The 24,308-nt window shown below is 40.8% G+C and overlaps 1 protein-coding gene across 14 annotated transcripts in view; it reads right to left on the bottom strand.

Moving 5' to 3' along the window:
• The window catches only part of MAST4 (microtubule associated serine/threonine kinase family member 4), a 568,209-nt gene that overhangs the window by 279,137 nt on the left and 264,764 nt on the right, over positions 1 to 24,308 (bottom strand). For 7 of the 14 annotated variants that reach the window (XM_067730872.1, XM_067730855.1, XM_067730861.1 and 4 more), the window contains one exon: positions 10,775 to 10,849. The exons of the other annotated variants lie outside the window; for them this stretch is intronic. In XM_067730872.1, the coding sequence (XP_067586973.1) occupies positions 10,775 to 10,849 (75 nt within the window). The remainder of the gene's footprint in view (positions 1 to 10,774; positions 10,850 to 24,308) is intronic. 14 annotated transcript variants of the gene reach the window in all.

Below are 24,308 nucleotides of genomic sequence, written 5' to 3'. Positions count from 1 at the left end.
ACAGTCTGGTATTGCACTCTGATGAAAAGAGGTAGGTGCTCTACACTGTAATTCAATCAAGTGTCCCCTAGTACACCTTGAAAGACTGTACAACAATTCCAAGAGAAGACTGAAAACAACAGCTACATAACAAATCCCTCGTGCACAACAGTGATCAAATTGCTAAAGAAATAAACCCAAGGCATAAAATCACATGACTACCATGCCACAGGTCTACAGTTCATGTGAAAGATACATCCAGGAAATAAGGACTATTATCACAGTCATGTGTGTCTAACAGTGACGGAATAACACAACTAAGCCCCTATTTATGAATGGTTAGGCTTTTCTTTGTTCCCTTTTCCCTATTGGCAAATTCCCTGATCTCCTTGGACAAATCTCCTATTTCTGAGACTTCTACTTCCATTCAGGAAGTAGACAATCACAAGAGACCATTACTCTCAATTACATGTGTGAAGATGTGAAGAAAAGCTAGAAATGAAAAGTATGTTATCACTTTGTCTGGTTCCTCTCTTACCCATCCATGGCAGATTCCTCCTCCTCCTGACATTCCACCATGACAGCCATGGGCCTTTTCCTTCAAGAGTTTATCACTCTGGAGTTCCCTTTTTAGGTTTACTTATGCCCTTAGCTTTTTAAATTATTTTTTAAAGTATGATTTTGTAGCTTACACACCTTGTTTTGATTGTGAAGATAACAACAATGGTCTCTTGTCATTGTCCACATTCTAAGTGGAAGAGGAACCCTGAGAAATAGGAGATGTTGCTTTTTCATGTGTTTATAATTCTGAGTAGGTGCCAAACATTTTGAATGAAAGAACAGTAGAAATTGAGGTAAATAATATTTAGCCCCAGGAAAAGGTGTGTCTCTTCTATGCCACACCACTTGAGTCAGGGTGATGAGTCATTCTGCTCACTACCTGAACTGTGCAGGTACTGTTGAAATCCATGGTCAAGAAAAGAAACCGGCAATACAAACAGATGTGGAGATAGCCAAGATCTTGATGTTATCAGACAAAGACTCAAAAATAACTATGCAAAAGGATACAGTGGCAAAGATGTGCGACAGCATGAATGAAGACATGGCAAATTTCACTAGAGAGACAGAAACTATAATAATAATAAAGAACAAGAGGCAAAGCTGAACTGAAAGATACCAGAGTGAAATGGATTTACCAGCTGACTGAGCAAAGCTAAACAAGGGATAAATAAAGTTTAAGTCGAAATGATAGAAATTATCCAAAATGAATCACCAAGAGAATAAAGCATAAAGCAAAAACAAAAGAGTGTCTAAGATCTGTGGGACAATATCCAACTGCCTAACATAGGTACAAATGGAGCCCCAGAAGGAGAGGAGAGAAAATGAAGTAGAAGATAAATGATGGCCAAAGACTTTCCAAAAAAGTTGATGAAAGGCATCAATCCACATATCCGAGAGGCTCAGTGAATTCCAAGTAGAATAAATACAAAGAAAATCATACTTGGGCACATCTTAGTCAAATCTCTTTTTCAGGCAAGAAGCAGATAAATATGTGTGAGATAGTGGAAAGGGAGAACTTATCAAAAAAAATTAACCTGAAAAAATGTTAAAACAGGCAATGGTGTTATCAAGATAATCAAGCCAGTTACAAAAAGATACCATGGTCTCCAAGCATTGGCCAGCAAGTGTGTTTGAGGTGCTCAGGCTGCTCTTCTCAGTACTGTCAGCAAAGAAACTCCTTCCAAAACCCTGTCAGAATCCATAGAACACCCCCAGGCAAAATAAGCATTGCCTAGCTAAATGTTTAAATTGCTTTTTTAGAGTAGCTGGTTATGTTTTGATATGTTTTTCTTTTTGCCTAGGGGTAGAGGGGTATAAGGGGCAAACAGGATACAGAAGTCCTCGAAGGCGAAGAAACAATTTCAGTAATTCTTCATAAAGCTAGAGCTAAATTGGATAACCTGTACTTAACCCAACTGATGATCTTTTCACCTCTAAATTAAAAAGATTTCCTACACCCTTCCTCGAATAAATCGCTAATCTCATCTTGGCCACTTGCCTGTTACACAAGTCTTTGGTAAGCACTACTCTGATGACTCTGAGAAAAGTCAACAAATGTAATTCACCAGTTTTTTAAAGCCCTTGAAAAAAAGAATCCACCTAAGGACAAGAGAGGTTGGGCTGTAACAATTCACCTATGCCTACTTAACCTTTGCCAGCTGAAACAAAAAAAAAAGAGAGAGAAAGAAAACTGCTACAAAAATCTGTGTTAGGAGAGAGAAACGGGCCAAATTAAATAGTTCTTTCCCCTCAATATTTTCCGTCACAACATTTAAATGGCCTTAAAATAGAAATTCCAGCAGCTAAAATATTAAAAGCCAATGATTATGGTTTTTACACTTGTTCTTTACCTCTATTTTGAAGCCCAATCCCATTCTTTTCTTAAAAACAAAAATTTACTGGATAATGAATTAGGATGTTGGCAAATAGTATCAGGAAAGAAATGCAACTGTGAAAACAAAAATAGAAATTTAAAACATTCTGACAACTGCTACAAGGGTAACACAGGGGTCTGCTGGGGTGGTGGTAATGCTCTGTGTTTTAAATCTTGGTGTTGTTACCTGGGTATAGTCAGTGTGTGAAAGTTCACTGATATCTGCATTTTTTGGATATGTGTTACTCTTACAGAAAAAAAAAATCACTCAGATCTTTGGGATAATATCAAACTTAAAATATCTGTACTTTTCTGTATATATGTTATACCTCAATAACAAGATTTTTTTCAAAAGGCAGCAGGCTATACTCACCTTCAAGCTTAAGCACTAAATCCCGTAAATGCCTGGCCACAAAATGGCCAAATCGTTCAGTATGAGTTACCGGAACTGAATTCCAAAGGCATGTTTTAGCCCTGTAATTTTGACTGCTTCAATACTGTGTTTACATGACACATTATACACAGAATCATGGAAAATAAATAAGTGGAATCCACTTTCTGTAAAATTACTTGTATGTATCTGAGTAGAGAGATGTTAGGCTGAAAAAATTGGGGTGCCCTTTGCCCACTTTTCAACTGCATTGTTAGGGCTCTAGAATTCTGTTAAAGTCAACAGAGAAATACATCCTTGTAAACTGGGAGGGACACACAAAGGAACGGTAAGGAGAATGAATGCTTTTCAGATAGTTTTGCAGCATTACGTAGGACCCTAGTGCTGTGGAGTCAGGTGGCAGGAGAGTGGGATATAGGTCAAAGGAGGTCTCTAGCACAGGAGGCAGAAGAACATCGTCATGGGTACTGTGGTTGCCTTCCTTTTGAACCCTGAGAAATGCCGCTCAGTACAGCGTGTCGCCCGGGAAAGGGCGGAGCCCCTCCTAGATGGTGGTGCAAAGGGCATGGTGTGGTGGCTAAGCGCAGGGACTAACTGGGCTTCACCGTGTACTAGCTCTGGACCTCCTGCAAGTGATTTAACTTCTCTGTGCTGTCTGCCAAAGGCAGTGAACTGTGCACAGGTGTGCCGGGTAGACAGATCATGTTGTTAACGCAGCCCCAAAATGCAACCTCAGACTCAGCCTGAACCTGAAGGGAACGGATCGTTTGGAATATGGGAAAACATTACCCTTCGAGTGTGATGTACAATGTCATAGCTTTGCCCTGTAAGCTGACAAGTGCAGTCCATAGGAGTTTAGATTGAACATCAAAGACATGGAGTTAAACAATGACCAGAGGAGAGGTGAAAATTCATTTCCCTGTCCATTCAAGGTCTTCCTGATGATCCACACTATGTAGGTGTTCATCTATTTATGTCTAAGGCCTGCAGCTCTATCTGTTTTATCCTTTGATAAGGTGAGTTTGCCTTGAACTCATTGAGAGACTTTCTGCTTTCCTTCACGAGTGGTCTGTGCCCTCCACTACCGGTAACGGAAGGAACTAACTGTGGTAAAAATCGAGAAAAGGTAGAGCGGTTTTTCCCACACCTCAGAAACACCCAAAACCTGTAGCAATGTTTAGAATCTTTGACTTCTCTATTGTTTTCACTTTTAAAGGCTTATGTTTTTCATGATGTCGCTTCCCAGCAATCCTAACATCATGCCCAGTAAAAGTGACAGAAGTTCTGGTTTTTCAGGTTTACCCACTGTGTTCTGTTCCTGAATCTGGGTGCTGGTCACACAGGATTGTCCAGTTTGTGGAAATTCATCAAGCTGTACGCTTGTGAATGTATGTTGTATTTTAATAAAAAGTTTTATACACATGTGTACACACACAAGCACACGCAATTTTTTTAAAAATTGGCAGCCTCCACAAAAAGGAAGTAGTTGCAACTGCCAGGCATGGTCCAAGGGCACCATGGGTGGAAAGGCTCTGGTCCTCCTTCACCACTTCAGCTATGTCCATCCCAGGCAGCCAGGCAGGATAGTCAAGAACAGGGATCCCAAGAGCCAGACTGACTGGGCTCGAATCCCAGCTCTCTTTTTACTCTATCCGTGTGATCCCGTGCACGCTTCAGTGTCCTCACCTGCCAAACGGCCATCAACAGTACCGCCCTCCTGAGGATGCTGTGAGGAGTAAAGTTGTTAGTCCTGTGTGTCCAGAACCTAGAACCAGGCGGACATGTGTCAGAGCTGCATGAGTGTCAGCTGCTCCATGATTTGTAGGAGCACTGCTTCCATTCCTAGAGACTTCTTGAAGTCTCCCGTATACCATATTTCTTGGTCTATCTACCTACTTTCATGTGGGGAGATTCAAGTGTACAGGAGAGGGTAGGGTTAATCATACTCCTCAGACAGAGAATATTATTCCCACCCATCAGTTTATTTACTTGCATACCTAACTTTCGATACCCCTTCCCTGTCTCCAGCCCACCTTTCTAATGTGCCTGATGGAAATTCATCTACTTGTACGAGCGCCCGGAAAATGCAAGTTGTATGATGTACATGTATTTTTAATCGACATTACAAGCATGGTAGTAAAGAACTGAATTTGTTTAAGCTTTGTTTTTCCACACAGTAATATGTTTTAGGCTCCAGCCACATTGCTGCTTGTCCCTTCAAGGCTGCTGCTTCTAACTGCTAGATGTTATGTGATGTACCCTGTTTTTCCAATCACTCTCTAAACTGTCTACACCCACAACATCCCCAAACTTTCTGGGGTAACAAGAATGCTGCAAGAAGCATCTGTGTCCTCCAACAGAGGCCAGTTCTTTTGGATCGGGATTGCTGGTTCGTAGGACAGACTGTGTCTAGTTTAACTAAGAACTGTCATTTTACTACCCAAAACAGCCCGATCACTCTACGGAATGTCTGCACCAGACCATTTCATTGTAAGAACAATCTTAATGAGGTTATTCCCCCACTGTATGGATGAGGAAACAAGAGACTTTCCCTCGGCCACACAACTAATACACAGAACTTGAGAACAGTCTGCGTGATGGCAAAGCCCGCCTGCATCCCACCAGGGACAGCCATACAGGAGCATCCCCTTCCATGTCACCTATTCCCTCCATTCCGGTCTGGCCCATCACATTACCTTGTGCATTCTCCTAATGTTCACGCCCATATTCAAGGTTTAAAAAGCCCTTTCTGGGCTTCCCTGGTGGCGCAGTGGTTGGAAGTCCACCTGCCGACGCAGGGGACACGGGTTCGTGCCCTGGTCCGGGAGGATCCCACATGCCGCGGAGCTGCTGGGCCCGTGAGCCATGGCCCCTGAGCCTGCGCGTCCGGGGCCTGCGCTCCGCAGCGGGAGGGGCCGCAGCAGTGGGAGGCCCGCGTATCACAAAGGAAAAAAAAAAGCTCTTTCTGGGACTTGCCTGGTGGCCCAGTGGGTGCCACTCTGAGCTCCCGATACAGGGGGTCCGGGTTCAATCCCTGGTCGGAGAACTAGATCCCGCATGCATGCCACAACTAAGAGTTTGCATGCTGCAACTAAGAAGTCCGCATGCCACAACTAAGACCCGGCGCGGCCAAAATGAATAAATAATAAATAATTTTTTTTTTAAGCTTTTTCCTTCCTTCAGGGCCCTGATGAAAACCCACCGGCTCCAGGAAGCCTTTTCTGACTGTGGCTCACAGATGTCTTTTGGTTCAAAATCAACGCCCCTCTGACATTGTCTACCAAACAATTGATGACTGTCTCTGCATCATTTCTTTGCCAATTACATTACATTCTGAAGGTAAGAACTAAATCCTACAAGTTATATTCCTCCATGCCTACCACACAGCTGAGTATATGACAAACATTCAAAAATAAGTGTAACTGTACAGACTTTTAACAATGCAGACATTCTACCTCAAGGATCATCTGGTCCTAAGCCCTTATCTTACAAGACGGAAAAAAAAAATCCTCAAAAAGTTAGATAATGATTACCTGATAATCATAATAAGAGTAACCATAATTTAAAGGATAGCTACAGTTTTTCTGGCACTCATTAAGTGCCTATCTATGGGGTAAAAACTTTTCATACATTCTCTCATTTACTCCTCAAAACAATCTCATGAGGTGGATATTATTTTGTTCTCAGATGAAGAAACTGAGGCTTTCTCAGGGTGATTAAGTAACTGCCCCAAAGTCACAGCTATTAAGTTGCAGATATAAGATTCACACCTACTTTAGCTGGGACCAAAGGCAATTTATAGATGGCTGATGTACAAACAAAGAAACAAAAGCTATAAGCGGCCTCAAAAATTTCCGTCCCTAAAAGCCTTTGTAAAAAAAAGTTTACGTAGTACAATATTTTATATGACTAAAATATTCCCAGAATAATTATGGCAACCAATCTTCCCAGCCCCTTCCCCGTCTTTCTACCTCCTTAAATATAGTAACAAGTATTACATCCTCCAAAAGAGAAGAAATTATTCTTTAACACTTGAAATTCCTGGGACTAGGAGGGTGTTAATTACCATCCAGAAACGCAAAGCATAATAAGGCTCAGAAATGTAGATATTTTAAAGCCTGTCCCCTTAGAACTTGAAAAGTCAACCTATTTTCTTTTGCTATTATAGAGAGAAACACAATTCCATGATTTCCATGGCTTTTATTCTACATCATCTTTGCAACTCTGAACTCTGGTCAAGGCAGCCTCTTGCCCCCTCTGAACAGTGGGTTTCTAAGGTCTCAGAGACATTTACTCTTCAGAGAGATAAAAATGAAAAAAGGATCAATCCTAAAAGGTTTATAGTAGTGAGAAAAGAAGACCATCTGCTCTGAGATAGCTCTGGGCTGATTTTCCCAGCAGGGGAGCCCAGGTTTTACAAACCTTATTCTCATTAGAAAAAGGTAGAGAAATCGCTGAGAATTAGTATAAACGATTTTCAAGCCCTATGGCATACTGAAACAATGTATCTTAGAATTATATGCAGGGTTTTGGTTAGCTGGAATACCTGTCCATTGGGAGAGTTTGGTTTGTTTTTTAAGAGGATAGAATGTTACAGCACTTTCTGGTTCTGAAAGGTATTAGATGCTATGCCCACCGCTACTTACTGTCACATGCTCAAAATTTCAATACAGTCTCTATGAACCTATTTATTCTGGATCAGCAAAGCTTCCAAGGAAAAATGACAGTTCATCTAGAATAAATCTTCATTATTCTTTTGTGCTGAAATGCCAGGAGGTTTGAAAACTAATCCTCTGTACACTCTCGTGTTATCTTCTGTCCACCTCCTGTCTCCCCAGATCCTGTCCCCGACGCTCCCATATCAAATTGATTTTTATTTAACAGAAGCCTTTACCAGCTCCACAAATAACTGCTCTGTGGTCTTTGAACTATTATTCCTATTGCCCGTTTTCTTCATTCTTTGTTCATTTAATGTGTTACAGCATTCATACTGGGGGATAGACAGGTGAGCATATTCTCCAAACAAAAGACATTTTAGAAATTCCCAGTGGACAAGTTTAGCCAATCAGAGGTACATTACTTACCTTTGATTTCTCTCTAACTCTTTAACTCTTATTCAAATAAAACAGATTTAAAAGCTTGTTTTCCTATGCTCAAAGCACTTTCGAAGGCTTTCGAAGACTAAGATTAAAAAAATTCAGGCTAAAAAAAAAAAGCCAACTCCTTGAGCAGAAAATGAGCACCGTATTTCTGGTCCATATTTTCCCCCATAGCTTTAAAGTAAGTAATTCTGTTTTAAAAATTAACATCCGTTGAAGACACTGATAGAAGACCACCCAAAAATAATGCCTTGCAAGTCAAGAGAAAGGATGCCGTTTGTAGAGGGATTTTAGGATTGAGAAATGCTATTCAAAAATCTCAGACTAAACGGTGAAGTATCTAGTTATAAATAGCCTTGATGGGAAAGAAACATAATTCCATAATTTGACTAAGGGAACATTTAATAAACTCTCATTTAATAGAAGAGAAAACCTTGAGCAATGGGGGCTCAGTGATAAGTGGCTGCCCACGGCCATAGAGCTGGTTTATGACAAAGCCCAATGTACAACCCAGTCAAGGATATTCTTCCCGCCCCTCTGTATTGCTAATGGGAAACTGAGTATCTCTATTTGATCACACTTCTTTCCAGATTACAATGCCGACTCAACAAAATCAGTGTTCTCAAAAGATGTGGCAGCCGGTTTACTGTAAATTGTTACTGACCCAGGGTTTTTTTTTTTACTACAACTCAGATTATTGAGTTGAAGAAAATACAGTGCAGATTCTAAGCACCAATGTACTTACAACAAAAGGTCACTGGCTACACTGATGCATATTTCCATTTGCTATTTGTTGTCCAAGTAACCTATCCACACAAGAAATGTAGTTTCCCCCATCAGTTCCTAATATTAGGGAAAAAATTTAGGCCTTTCTCGAATTCCTAGTCCTGCAGTATTTGGGGGAGGAAAGGATTTGACCTTTAAAGCCTATTTGTTAACACTGGCTGAACCTATTCACACAGCACATTAAGGCACCAGACGTTTTCTTTAGAGCAGTTTAATGAGTTCCTCTAAGAGTGTGTCTAGAAAAAGAAGCCATGATTCTCACTCAAGACAAAATGGAACCACAAAAAGACTCAACAGAAGAAACGCAGCTCATTTACAGTGTAATATACAACTCTTTGCATGCGTGAGGCACAGGACTTCTGAAAATGCCAAGCAGAATGAAATGAACACAGGAAAAAAGAAAGAGGAGGAACAAAAGCACACGCTGAGTTGAGTCCTTAAACCAGAGGTGCATGCTGGGTATAACAGTGGATTAACCACTCTATAAGCGGTTAAGCACATTAACAGTGTGCTTAACCACAGGATGTTTTAGTGCCTCGTTAATGAAAACTCTTCGGCGGGGTCTGAGAAGGACCTGCTGTACTCTGAGCTGTGCTCTCCTTTAGCAAGATTCACATAATGAATCCATTCACCTTATTCAGAGCTAGTTGATTTTTTTCCCTCACATCCTAACAGAACTTTCATAACTTCATCACAAGGGTCCTCACCCAAAGTGAGCTGTCTGGAGCTTGCGGGCGGGGGGCACCCCAGGTACTTAATAAACGTAACAAAAGGCTATGACATTTGGAGTCCACTTTCAAATACTACCACACATGCAGTGTGATATTATGTATTGGTTAAAATTATACCCTATACCCAGTCCGTAGCCCTGATCAGGATGGACTCCCCCTCCCCCAGGGTGGTCAACTAGCATTACATCAGAGGTATCTGCATCTCAGTCACACCCGAGATTTTGCTAATTGGCATACTGAAATGGGTTTTCATTGCCGAAGTCAAAATCAGCGTTCTCAGGATGTTAGAAACGGGATTTCATTGTTGAAACTAGCGGTCTTTAAGGTAAGTGAATCGGCAAAGTCAATTTAGAGATATTCTCTGCCCTTGCATGAGCAGCGCGTAAGAATCTATGAAGGTCTGTAACTTGGACCCTTAGGACTGGCACCCGAGGCCCAACTGTTCAATGGCCTTATGTCCAGCAGCTGGGGCACAGAAGCCCCATTGCATGATGCCCACCATAAAAATGAGAGAATCCTGCCTCCGGAAAGTTGTCAGGTCATCAACCTTAAGTGGAACCTTCCAACGAGATTTGGCTGGAGCACTTTATTGAAAGGCCTGAGAGCAGGGACTTCACTGAGTTTATAGGACAGGCACAATGCTTTGTGCCTGTTTGCCAGGAAATGTCTGTTTAATAAAAGTCTGTGTGCAGCAGAACTGGCCTGCGACTTACTTGCGCTGTGTGGGAACAGCAAATCCTTGCTCAAAACCTCAGCCACTTTTCTGTAGATCGTAAGAGTTGGGCATGACCAAAATGACTGAAGACTATTCTCAACGAATATATCACACCTGGAACTGCTGTGCTGGAGCCCACCCACACCAGCTTGGTAAATTTCCAGGAATTTTACAAGCCAGTTGTTAAATACAGTCATTAATTGATTAAAAATATCTAAACTTCCAATGAAATACATTATATTGAAAACAAAGGTAAGAGATACTCAAAATTGGTTCACTTCCTAATTTTCTGCTATATTTTAACTAGGATTTGTGTCAATTGGATCTGTATATGTTAGAGCTCCACTGGGCATCTCTTCTCGGCTCTGAAGTTGCTTTTGTCAAACTGCTGTTTGAAATTGGCCGCGGTGGGAGTATTTACACCACAGAAACCAGCAGGTGCTACTTATCAGGGTTTTGCTTGTTTTCAGGTCTGGTGATTCAACGCCAGAACTCCCTTGGTGTGAATGGCCTTTGATTAATAGAGAAGACTTTGCCTCCTCTAAAGCCTTCAAATACACCAGCATAAATAAAAACTCACAACACCCTTTTCCTCACAAGGACCACACCGCCATGCACCATGCGACAGGACACACTCACTTTTGAAGCAGCTGGGTCCACTAGTCTCTGGTGATGTCGGGCTGAGTTGAAATGGCTCTTCGGAGGCTGCCCTTCCTGACAGGGAATGGAAGATGGGGATGAACGAGGTGGGAGAGGACAAGGTGGGGCGTGGGATGATGGGAAAATGGTCGGAAAAGGGAGAGGGACAGCATTTAACGGCACTGTACTTGTCTGTTTCAGCTAAAATCCAACAATAAAAAGACATGACATGATTTCCCCCACAAGACCACATGCCACGCGCAAGTCATTTTATTAAAAATAGCCTTGTATATGCACGTGTGTGATAAAGTCATGAACACAGCCCAGTATCACATTTCCCATCAAATCTGCACTTTCCTGTTACCTGATATTGCCCCTAATTGTATTTCAAGAATACTAAGGAAAACTGGAGCATGATTTCCCTGAACATGAAGTCAATCTTCCTAGAACAGCAGAAGGCAGTAAGGGGCATTCTTAGACTTGCCGCCCATTTGGATATCACCAAAAAGACACGGAAATCACCGTCTTCCCCAAAACCAAGAAAACTCTCTTGCCTCAGAAGCTCCTCTCTTCTTCATCCTGGCAGAATTCCTGGTGTCTGGCAGCCACCAAAAACTCTGCCCCTGAATGCAGTTAAGTTTTATTGGATGGAACAGAGATTGAACATTAAGTTTATAACCTAACCTGTATAGAAGGGTGGTCGTTTCCTTAGACAAACCCTTGTATATATATTGGACAAATGGATCAGGTAGAAAGACTTAACACCTCCCATCACTCATTCCATGTCAAACACACACACACACACACACACACACAAACCCAAGCAACTGTATTTTAAAGGAAAAGTTTGGAATAGGGGCCCCCATGAATGGTAGAGTTTCACTTCTCCATCTTTCAAAGCTGGATAACAGTAAACAAGAATCTAAGAAGCAAGCACAATCCACTGTGAGCACTGACTTCAGGGATGGGGAGATGAAAGCAACAGAGAGACGGTCTCAGAAAACCCCTGGGCATAAAGCCCCGGGTCCAAGTGAGCATCTACCTAGCGAGTGAAATATCTGTCAGATGAGTATTAGCATCTGCTCACAGAGGAGAGTGAAAAGACCTCTACTTAGGTAAAAATGCAATGTCTGTATTATAATACTTGAGAATTCTTTTCTTTTTTTCTTCTAAGAATAACCGCTCTGTTACTTTTAAGACATGGATCAATCACACCCACTTGAATTGCCAACAATCACTGCTTCGGTATCCAAAGTATAACGCTTACCTTTCAAACAGGAAATGTTATAAGTAGCAGATTGCACATCAGGATTATGTTTTTCCTACTAACTGCCCTGCCAGCATGCATTCTTTCCCTACCCTCTTCTGAAAAAAATGCAAGGCAATAGTTTTAAATCTCGGTTGACCTAGAAAATGTACCAAAGCTTTGACAGCAGAAATTGTTCTCATTAATTCACTGAATGTTTGGCAAAACAAAACAAACAAAATTGAGTATGATTTCCCATTCAATAGAATCAATAGATTTTACATGAGAAATGGTTTTTTAAAATCAGATTATTTATTTAGCTTGATTTGAAGCCTCCTTTAAATTTAATAGTTTATCAGAAAGTTGTTTAACGCTTTTTCTCCTAAAAAAAAGTTATCAGATGTAAATAAATACTTATCCTCATTAACATGTCTGGAGAACTACCTGCCCTTATCAACCTCCCTATGGAATGATTACAACCAATTTAAGAGTTCCAGTGCACAGTGCCAGGCTCCCACTCATCAGGAAAAAAATTAATCTTGGCGTTAAATACACAATTACAGTCAATGTGCAAATTAACTAAATCCGGAGCCTGTGGTTTATTGCTTTTCTTCTGACTTCAAGGTGAAAAATGTTATATATTTTTTAATTAGCTAATTGCACCATGAACTCAGCAGGGGGCAGCTGTTGATATTAAACTGTGACTCTCAATCTTAAACTCCTGTTTTGTGAAAGGCTGGTTTAAAGAGAGCAAGCACATCCTTCAAGGGGAATGGAGGGGGCGGGTGGGTTTTCAAAACCTGGTCTCCACTTAGTCTCATTTATTATGAAGTACACTGACGCTGTAACAATAGTCTGCTTGTGATGAACAAAGAGGCCTATGAGATGATCAATATATTTACACAGATTCCAGTAATACATCTTAATAGAAACCAAAGAACAGCCTGGAGGATTAATGTCATTTTAATGAATTGCTTATGGAATAGAAATAAAGGGATTCTGAATGGCTCAGAGCAAGTTTTTCTCCATATGACTCATGTCTGAAATTCATCTTAATTTTCAAAAATAGTCACACTGTATTCTGTTGTTGACAAAAAAAGTTGGTGGTGGTCGGCGGCCTGTGTGTTCTACAGTTACTCAGGCTTTGTAGAAAGGTGGACATAGCTATGTCCTTGATAGGAACCTTGGAGAAGAATTTAATTCATTAGAAACTGGACATGTCACCTTCTTCACTTTAGGGAGAACTTCATTTAAAAGTTTTCCTTTCTTATTACAGGCCAGATTCCCTCATAGAGCCAGGGAAGGTACCTGACCATAGCCAGCTCTATGAGTTCAATTGTGAAATATTTTACATTCTTTAAAAAGCAAACAGGGCCCTCAAAAATGGTATGGTAGGAAAGCAACATCCTTATATAACAAATTTGTATGTATAGCTTTCCATGTTCAAGAAAAACATTCAATTATACCTCTCAGGCCAACATTAAAGACAAAATTTGTGCCTTCATTTTCTTCCAAAATTCTTAGTCCCAAGAATCCATTTCTCCTCCTAAATGACAGCCTTCAGCCTCTGGTATCTGTCATTCCAGTCTAAGACATCAGTCTCCTGGTACCATTTACCTCCTGGCTAATGCCATCAACATCAGCAAAATAACAGATCGGACCTGGGTGGGCCCCAGGGGCTCTCAACTGAATGACTTATTTACATATGTAAATAGGGGCTCTTTACTACCAGGGGAGGGGGCAGAAGGAGGAGGGTTGGATTCCTCACCATTAGTTTCGTGGAAACAGAAGCACATTATGTTGCTTAGGTTAACTTATCAAAATCATTTGCTGTGATCACCACTAATAAAAGTAGCAGCCCTCAGTTATGTAAATAAACTACTGAAAGATGACAAAAGAAGTGTTGACATGTACATAACCTGGAAACTTAATGAGGCATATTTCACCTCCATGCTAAATGCTTTCATCAAGACTTCTCCTGTTAAGTAAGTCATTTTGGAAATTATAAACTTCCCTTAACACTGCAGATCATACTTTTTAAAGAAATTATTGTTCCTTAAACATTACAGATCTGATAGCGTAGTACTTTAGCCTCATTTGCATCACATAAACATATTTACAAGAATGTTCTGTGGAAAACAATATATCAGGTGTGAAATAATGGGTGCCCAGTGAATTCAGTGGCTGACATCAGATTATTTAAATGCTTAACTCTTTAAATCAGGTATAAGTGACTCCATGTCAAAATTAGAGCCACAAGGAAAATTTAAAACTAAGTGTATCTATAATTTTGGCATTAGTTCCATTATTTTTTTAAGAAATATATCATTAGACATTTCCAGCTAGATATTTTAATATAAGAAAAAAATAGAAAAATCACATAATTGTTTCAAGGGCTCCTAGAGGACTTCTTAAAAATCCATTCAAAGGCGTTTTAATTCTGAAAAGAATCACATGCATTCTTGGATAAGAATAAGCATTTTTACCCAACTCTGAGACACCCTTTTGTCTGAATAAATATATTTCACTCCCAGTCGAAGCTCTTACTTAACACTATACTTAAGTACGTACAACAAAGCTACTGCAAACAGGTCCTGGTAACGGCACCCCTGCACATCAATAAAGCAATTTAGGATCACGCAAAGGCAAAATACTCCATGAAAATAAATCAACTGGAAGAATTCACAAGCTGCGGAGATCTAGCAATTACCAGGTGTATCAAAATAGGGATCAGACACCCAAATGAACATGGAAGAAATGTGTTAGAATACATTTTCGATGATGATATTATAGACTTCTAAAACAATGGAACAAATCCCACAGTAATTTATGAAAACCTTCATAATTAATAACCTTGTAAAGATGAAAGTACATCATGTTTTTCTTGTCTCTTTTCAGACCCAGGTTTTTCAACTTGGCTCAAGAGGAGAGTCATCAAAATAGGATAGGGGAAGGGATACTCCCACCTATGAAAGCAAACCCAGTGACTTTCTAACTTCTCACTGTGATGCTCATTGAGAAATACATTTTGCGTCATGAAACAATGCCTCCCAATACTACAAGCAATGCACTCTATTTTCTGATCTAGTTTAGTTCCTTTCTAAACAAACGCTGGTCTCTACTACTGAATTGATGATTTGACCTGCAGTTAAAAAACAGACCAAGGAAGAAGTGTTCTTCAAGGGTCATGAGGGGACTTCCCTGGAGGTCCAGTAGTTAAGACTCTGTGCTTCCACTGTAGGGGGTGTGGGTTCTACTAAGACCCTGAAAGCCGAGGGGCATGGCCCCCCAAACAAGAGAAACTTTCATGAGATAGGACTCACCTAGTAACTCCTTACGAATGTTTTAGGCTGTGTCCTAAACTTCGATCATTTATTTTTTCCCCATATCCATGTACTATGTGTGCTATTACATCCACTGCATATACTATTGATTTCTTAATTGCTTTCTTTAAAAAGATGACTCTGGATTTTAAAAACTTCTGTACTTCAATTTTTAATGATGGTTTAAGTAACAACACCTTGAAATCATGACTTGGTTGTGCTAGTTACATTTTGTTCTACTATATATTAAGAAAAATGCATTAAACGTTATATAAAAACATCTATGTACTGACTAGAATCATCTGTGTGCAACCTGTAGTGTCCACGGCACCTCGGGTGGCAGCTGATAGGCGTGAACAGCCCAGGCTCTGCAGTGTTTGTCGTGGGAAGAGGGGTGGTCACCGTTTATGACTCTGCCGTAACATCTCCCCCCTCAATGCCAACTGCCTACTCTGAGATGACAAACAGGGACTGTCAACTCACACGTCCCTGACCCAATTCTGGACGTTTGTCCCCCAGGTCTGCCCTCCTCGGTGTTCCTCATCTCCAGCAAAGGGCACCACCACTCACCCAATGACCTAGGAGTCACTGACCATCTTGTCCTTAAATTCAGTTCCCATGGGCCAAATATCAACCCCACGACCCCTATCCAACCAATCAGCAAGTCTTCCTGGTGTTAACTTCAAAATGTATTTCAAAATTCAACCTTTCTTACTTTTACCATTGTCAGTCTCATCCAAGCTACCTGTATTTGGTTCCTAGGGCTGCTGGGACAAAATACCACAAATGGAGGGGCTGAGAAAACAGAAGTGTACTGTCTCCCAGTTCTGGAGGCTAGAAATCTAAAGTCAAAGTGTCAGCAAGGCTGGTTTCTCCTGAGGGCTGTGAGGGAAGGCTCTGCTCCAGGCCTCTCTCCTTGGCCTCTAGACGGCCACCCTCTTCCCACGTCTCTTAATATCACCTTTCTTCTCTGCGTGTCTGTCTCTGCGTCCAATCAGTTATATTGGATTAGGGACCACCTGAAAAACTTCCTTGTAACTTGATCACCAACTGTAAAGACCCAATGTCCAAATAAGGACACATTCTCAAGTAGAGGGGTTAGGACTTCAATATATTTGAGGGGAGACACAATTCAACCGATAACACCATCCCAGCCATCCAGACACCAGCAATAGGCTCCCATCCCCGTTCGCTACTTTTGTCCTCCATAGAGGCTGTCTTTCCAACAGCAGACAAAGCCACCCTAATAAAATATATATGATATCACTTTTCTCCAAACTCTCCATACCTTTTCCTTCCACTCACACCAAGTCCTTCCAGGTCATGTAAAGCAGGGGTCCCCAACCCCCGGGCTGCGGACCGATACTGGCCCGAGGCCTGTTAGGAGCTGGGCTGCAGAGCAGGAGGTGAGTGAGCGAAGCTTCATCTGCCGCGCCCCACCGCTCCCCACTGCTCCCCATTGCTTGCATTACCGCCTGAACCCTAACCCCCACCCCGACCATGGAAAAACTGTCTTCCATGAAAGTGGTCCCTGCTGCCAAAAAGTTGGGGACTGCTGCTGTAAAGCCTCAGGCAACCTAGCCCTGTGCCTTTTCTGGATGCCAACGGCTCCCCCCAACCCCTCACTCACCCTGGCCACACTGGTCTTTGTGCTGTTCCTAGAGCCCTCCAAGCACCTTCCCAGGGTCCCCGAGAGTCCCTTCACTGGAAAACACTCCTTTTTTTTTTTTGTATTTTTGCAAAGTATGCCTATTTGCTCCACTCAGGAAACCTCACCTGTCCCCTCTTCAAAGAGGACTCCCCCCCCCATCACTCCATTTCCCCCTTGTCCTCCTTTACTTCCTAACAGTTATTACTGCCTGACGGTACATTGTATGTGTTTATCTTTTTTTCTATAAGCTCTATGAAGCCAGGAGCTTTGTCTCAATGGTTCTGGCATTTGGTGGATGCTGGAAAAATAATTTTAAATAATTATGAAACCAATAAATGAAGCATATGTATTTATATGATGCACCAGCTCATCCACAGGGTTCCTGCAGGAAACAGAGGGCACCCTCAGACCAGGCAGTTTGAGAAAATTCTCATAAGGGAATCACTTAGGAGTAGGGCTCCTTCACCTCCTTTAGGCCAGAAGAGGCAAAAGGGAGGGAGCTGCTTCTAGAACCTGAATCAGAGAGCTGGGTACAGAGGGTCACCTTCAGAAGAGCATTCAGCCAGCCTGGACTGATGCTGGGGAAGGGAGACAGAGAAAAATGACTTCCATCACTTGCTTTATTTCTCCCTCCTTTCCTCCAATCGCCTGCTCCCCCACTGGCCCAAACCCGATCGGACACCCAGAGGACAGAAGGGGGATGCAGGTCCCCAGAGGAGGGGAGTAGAGGGAGAGAGAAAGGAGGTGGGAGGGTGGAGAGGAAGGAAGAGAAAGGATGAAGAGTGGGGAAAGGGAGAGGGGGAGAGAGTGGGGAGAAGGGAGGGGACAGAGTTAGGGGAAGGGGAGAGTAGAGAGAAGAGGAGAGTAGGGGGAGGGGGAAAGTGGAGGGGAGCGGGAGGGAGAAAGGTGCGAAGTGATTTGGACATCAAAGAAAAGATAAGAGGTACCCACTCCATCACTGAGCACAAGTTAACAGCAGCAGCCACAGTGGCTACTCCCCTTCTATCTCCTCTTCCAAGTCCCAGTTTCTTCCACAGCATGTGCTGTTCCACCTTCAAAATGGCCCTTGCTGTACTGAATCTGGGGTGTGCATTAGCACTGAGCCCTGCGGACACACCTCTGGGAAGCCACACGGTACTTTTCTTATCTGGCTCTCGCTTCCCAGAAATGCTGAAAGGGTGAACCAGGTATTATCTGTGAAGCACCACATATTTAATGACAGGGATTTTTCTCTCGTCAGGGTTTCACATTAATGTAATTTTGGTAGGTCTGCAGTCTCAAGTCAAAAGAAAACCCTGGGATTGGATTCCTGATGAAATTCTTGCTTTGAATTGAAATTTATTTCCCAACCCTGGCACATTTCAATTTGCCTTTTAAAGTTATTCAACATTAGGAAAGTAAAAAAGCTAGGCTGCATCTAATCCGCTAAGATTCCATGGAGAAGGGAGCTCTAGCAGTCTCTGAGGGGCGTCAGGAAAAGATCACCTGGGGGCCAGTCTCCTCCCCACCAGTCACTCAGCCTCTCTGGACCTCAGCATCCACATCGGTAATGAGGCACGATGCATTTGAGGGTTTGAAATTCCAAGACCCTCTCTGAAAGTTAGCTGCATGTTGTAAAGATCAAAAATATCCAGCATACCCTGGTGGGTTTTTTTTAACATCTTTATTGGAGAATAATTGCTTTACAATGGTGTGTTAGTTTCTGCTTTATAACAAAGTGAGTCAGCTATACATATACATATATCCCCATATCTCCTCCCTCTTGCGTCTCCCTCCCACCCTCCCTATCCCACCTCTCTAGGCGGTCACAAAGCACCGAGCTGATCTCCCTGTGCTATGCGGCTGCTTCCCACTAGCTAGCTATTTTACATTTGGTAGTGTATATATGTCCATGCCACTCTCTCGCTTTGTCACAGCTTACCCTTCCCCCTCCCCGTGTCCTCCAGTCCATTCTCTATGTCTGCGTCTTTATTCCTGTCCTGCCCCTAGGTTCTTCAGAACCATTTTTTTTAGATTCCATATATATGTGTTAGCATATGGTATTTGTTTTTCTCTTTCTGACTTACTTCACTCTGTATGACGGTCTCTAGGTCCATCCACATCACTACAAATAACTCAATTTCGTTTCTTTTTATGGCTGAGGAATATTCCTTTGTGTATATGTGTCACATCTTCTTTACAGGATACCCTGTTTTAAAAACATTCAATTACTGGAATCATGTCATAGTTCAAATTTCTTGCAGGCTTCGTAATGTGTGCGTTTTGGGAATCACAGTATTGACTTGCTATTTAGAAAATGTTTACGTTTACTGCCGTTCATAGAGAAATGTTTGGGTCTTCGACTGCATTATACCCGTCAGTCAATGATCCTTTGTTAGAGCATTTTAGAACATTACATATTGATTCAAATTAATGAATTTTATGTCGATGACTGGTTAACATATTTTACCATAGACAATAAGTTTATGGATGTAATTACTGACTTGAGCTCCAAAAACACAGCACAATTATACTGCAGCACATATGTCAACCCACTTAAGTCACTTCAATTTAGAAAAAAAATTTAATGATATCACATGCCACACTTTTTTTAATGAGAAAAATTACAAGATACCGAAATTAAGAGGACCAATTTTCCACAGGGAAATCTGGGAGAAAAATTTAAAGGTAAACCAATTTTCTGAAGGCAAAATAAAATTTTCAACATAGCTCTGAGTTGTACCCAAAGCAAATTATTGCTGGCAAGTAATATGGCTCTGATAATTAGACTTGATTGGGGTTTAAATTAAGCAGAGGGATGAACTAGACTCCTCAAAGCCATTCTGATTTGTTTCATCTGTTCTAGCAGCCATGGGGAGAATGGTCAGGGACCCAGGAAAGGGAAAGCAGCCTGGCTTTGCAGATGAGGGTAGTATACTGTTTAACTGATCTCTCTCCCTCATCTTGTAGCTGCTTATCAGAGATTCCTACGTGAAAGAGCTGAAGTGCCTACACACGTAGCCAATCATAATTACAACACTGAATACCTGATACAACACTGCTAAACCATAACACAATGACAACCATGTGTTTTTTATTTTTAACCACAAGGCAGATCACTATAAATTCTTGGGTGGGGGGGTATATGGGTGAAAGGTCATCTTGTCACTCCTTCTCTTTAATAAGGCCCTGGATGCTTAGAAGACATAAACTTTTTAAACAGGTACAAAAAAAAGAAAGATCCTCATGTTCAGGTCACATTGCTATAATTCCATTTGCCACTCTTGAAACAAAGCCCACTTTTATCTGGAGAATGTAAAACATCGAATTTTGACTTCTCCACTAGGGTTTCCACTTGCTAGGCTTTGCCCTGTGGGGTGCATAGCATGTGTGGAAGGCACCTGCTCATAGTGGAAAAGGTCCCAAAGACCCACAGATGTTTGCATCTGTAAAATGGGCAAAACAGCTGCCTCCACTGGAGTCCTTAGACTATGCAACAATTTTCCAAGGAGTATCTTTATCTTACCATCTATTTTTGATCAGATTCAAAGATAATTAGAAAGTAGTGATACTAAAGAGTGAATTAAATGCAGCCACTGGTTTTGGGGAAGCCAGGTGAAAGCTTGTCACTGAGTGCAATATCACATGAAATGAATGATTTAAGTACAAGTGGAAAAATATCTAATGGGGACAGCATGGTCCTTGAACATCTCACACTCTTCAAAGTGAACGACAGCAGTGGTGGAAGGGAGAAGGCTGTGCTACGTAAGGGCTCTTTCTTCTGGAAACCAGGACATGAGTGAGACTGTAAGTCACATGTTTATGGCTCCCTTAGAATTGTACTTTTAATACAGCAGTCAGGTTTTGGGTTTAGCAGGTATTTGCTCGTCCTTTACCAAATATCTCAGCATACTTGAGGTCACTGAATTTAAAAAGCCAAACTGATAAATCAGTGCTACCCTCAATACGTAGTTCAATATATCTTATTGTTGACGGATTATGACCAGTGAGAGACCCTTTGGGGTAGTGATTAAAAGCACAGACAGTGTGGCCACTCTTCCTGGATTTGAATTCCAGCTTCACTTCTTACCATCTCTGTGATATCAGCTACATTTCAAATCTCTTTATACCTTTATTTTCTCATTTGTAAAATGGGGACAGTAAAAATGCCCATTTCATAAAGCTGTAAGGAGGATTTAAGTGGTTAATACATGTAATATACAATAGAGTTGGGTCACAGGAAGTGCTATGTATAACTGTTAACTATTTAAAAACGTATATTCACAAAAATATTTATTCTCCTCTGAGGACCTTGCAATTTGATTTAGACAGTAAAGTATGCTACCCTAGTTTTTTGTTGTTGTTGCACGAGAAGAAAGGTTCACACTTAGAGAAGTGTTGCTCCTTACTGGAAATCACGGAATACCTCTGATTCCTCTAGGAGTGCTTTAGGGTTAAGTATTTTTTCAAGAGTAAGTATTGTATTAAGGAGTTAAAGACAAAAGTCTTACAATGTTTCTTTAAATATCTGTTTCAGCTGCATAAGATTAGCACGTTTTTCTTGGCAAGGAACGCCTTTTCCTTTTTCTGCTGGAGTATTTTTTTTGTCAGCAGCCTTTCTTGTTTTTCTTCCCAAACGCTTCCTCTGCTTCTGTCTTTCTGTCGTCTGCCCTCATTCTATTCCCCATGCTTCAGCACTTCCCTCCCACCACTTCCCATCCTCTCACTTTAAAAAAAACAACTTTGTTCATTGATTGTTTAGCATGTTTCCTTCCTATTTTGCATTCCCCCAGGGGGCTGGGACAATCAGAGTGGAAGTGCACTGACAGCATGGGAAAGTCACTGTGTCACCATGGGTGGACGGCGCTTTTATAACGCAGTCAGGATACACGACAGAAGGGGTAACAAAAAGCAGGGCCAGGTCTGTTCTGAGGCCGGCGATGAGGCCATCTGCTTCTAGTCTGTAGTCACTGCTCAGTTACTTTCACAGAGGTTAGCCCAAGATTTGCCTTGTAATGGGGTAACTGGAAGTACCTATTGTATGCTTCTGCTACGTGTGATTTCTTTCTGTGCGTCAGGGGATCTGAGTCATCAGTGATCCCACAAAGCCTGGAACTCCCGGGTCTAGGCTCCATTGCTGTGTTCATTCACAAATGTAGAAAATGCTCAAAATTCTCACACAATCAATTATATAGAGTTTATAACTAGAAGTGAAGTGGGTCAATGTTAGAGGTGCAAGAAATAAGCAGTTCCTGAGAGCCACCTGGATACCATTAATAACTAACCTTTATTAACTGTTTCCCCATTCCAGTCATATGCTGGATTTGGGGAAGGATTTCTGCACCTGCATGTTCATTGCAGCATTATTTACAACAGCTAAGACATGGAAACAACCTCAGTGTCCACTGATGGATAAATGGATAAAGAAGATATATCTGCAAGGGAATACTATTCAGCCATAAAAAAGAAAGAAACCTTACCATCTGCAATAGCATGGATGGACTTGGAAGGCATTATGCTCACTGAAATAAGTCAGAGAAAGACGAATACTGTATAACCTCACTTATACGTGGAATCTAAAAAATTGAACCCAAAGAAACAGAACAGAGTGGTGGTTGCCAGGGGCAGAGCGTGAGTGGTGGGCAAAATGGGTGCAGGTGGTCAGACGTACAAACTTCCAGTTGTAAGTCAGTCCTGGGGATGTGATGCACAGCATGGTGACTACAGTTAATAACACTATGTTGTATATTTGAAAGTGGCTAAGAGATTACATCTTAAAAGTTCTCATCACAGAAAAAAATCTATGACTGTGTGAGGAGATGAATGTTAACTGAACTTTTCGTGGTAATCATTTCACAACATATACATATATCAAACCAGTATGTTGTACAACTTAAACTAATGCAATGTATATGCTAATTAAAAAGAGAATAAATGTACAGAAAACACAGTTTAAAAAAAAAAGGATGAACAAGGTCTATATGGTGAAAATTGTAAAATACTTCCATGGGCACAAATGCATACCAGAATTATAGGAGACATCTACTGTACATAGATGGGAAGACTCAAATACTTCCCCAATTAATCTGAAGAGCCATTAGAATTCTAATCGAAATTCTAAGTATATTTGTTTTGGTGCACTTAGACAAATGATTTCTAAAATTCATTGAGAAGTCTAAATAGCCAAAAATATACAAATCAAGTCTGAATAAAAGAACAGGAAGAGGGGACTGGCCCTACAGAAGTTAAGATTTATTATAAAACTGCAGTAATTAAATCATGTGATATTCACAAGAGAATAAAGAGACTGGGGCAATTAGAGAACCCCAAAACAGATCCTTACACAGATGGGAAGGTAGCAAAAAATAGAGATAGAATAACAAACAGGAAGAAAAGATACACTAATTCAGTATGGTGAAAAATCACTTTCCACCTGGAAAAATAAACTTAATCCACACCACACACCACACTAAGAAAAAAAATAAGAAGAATGAGAAACTAAATGTCAAAACACAACTTTAAAAATTTTAGAAGAAAAAATGAAATCTAAGATATTTTTATGACCTATGAATAGGAACATATTTTCTAAACAGGTATGAAAAGCAAAACTCTTGTAAAAAGATTGATAAACTGGACTGTATCAAAACTTAAGCCTTCTGAATGATGTCATAAATTTTAAAGGAAGGGAGAGACTGAAATAAGATATTCCTAATACATAAAATATATAAATTAATAAAAAAAGGAAATAAAATAAAAACGATGGGCAAAGGATGTGACCCAACAAATTAGGTAAGATGAAACCAAATGGCCACTAGCCATAAAATGATACACGACCTCTTTAGTATAATGCAAAATAAAAGAGCAAAATAATCACTTTACACCCATCAGAATAGCAAAAATTTAAAAAGTCTTAAAATACCAGGTCCTGGAGAGTATGAGGGAAAGCAGCAGTCTGCTGTAGAAATGTTCAAGTGTAGAAGTTCAAAAGCTTTAGCAAAATGTTAGCAATACCTAATACACTGAAAATGTATTTCAATGTATTACATTGAAAATGTATTGTTGTCTACAATATAACCCAGGAATTCTGCTTCTTGGCACTTACCCTAAAATCCTTACACACAGGCAGCAAGAAATCCGTACATGAATTTCCACTGAAGCATTCTTATAATAGAAAAACAAAAAAACCAAAAAAAACCCCTCAAAACAGCTAACATAGCTAACATGTCTGTTATTAAGGGAAAAGATAAAAGAAATTGTGGCATATCCATAAGATGAAATACTAGCCAGGATTTGAAATGAATGAATTAAATCTATTTGAATAAACATAAATATATT

Source organism: Pseudorca crassidens, chromosome 3, assembly GCF_039906515.1.
Source record: "Pseudorca crassidens isolate mPseCra1 chromosome 3, mPseCra1.hap1, whole genome shotgun sequence".
NCBI lineage: Eukaryota > Metazoa > Chordata > Mammalia > Artiodactyla > Delphinidae > Pseudorca > Pseudorca crassidens.
Note: the sequence above shows the minus strand (reverse complement) of the source record. Positions and strands in the feature narration are given on the sequence as shown.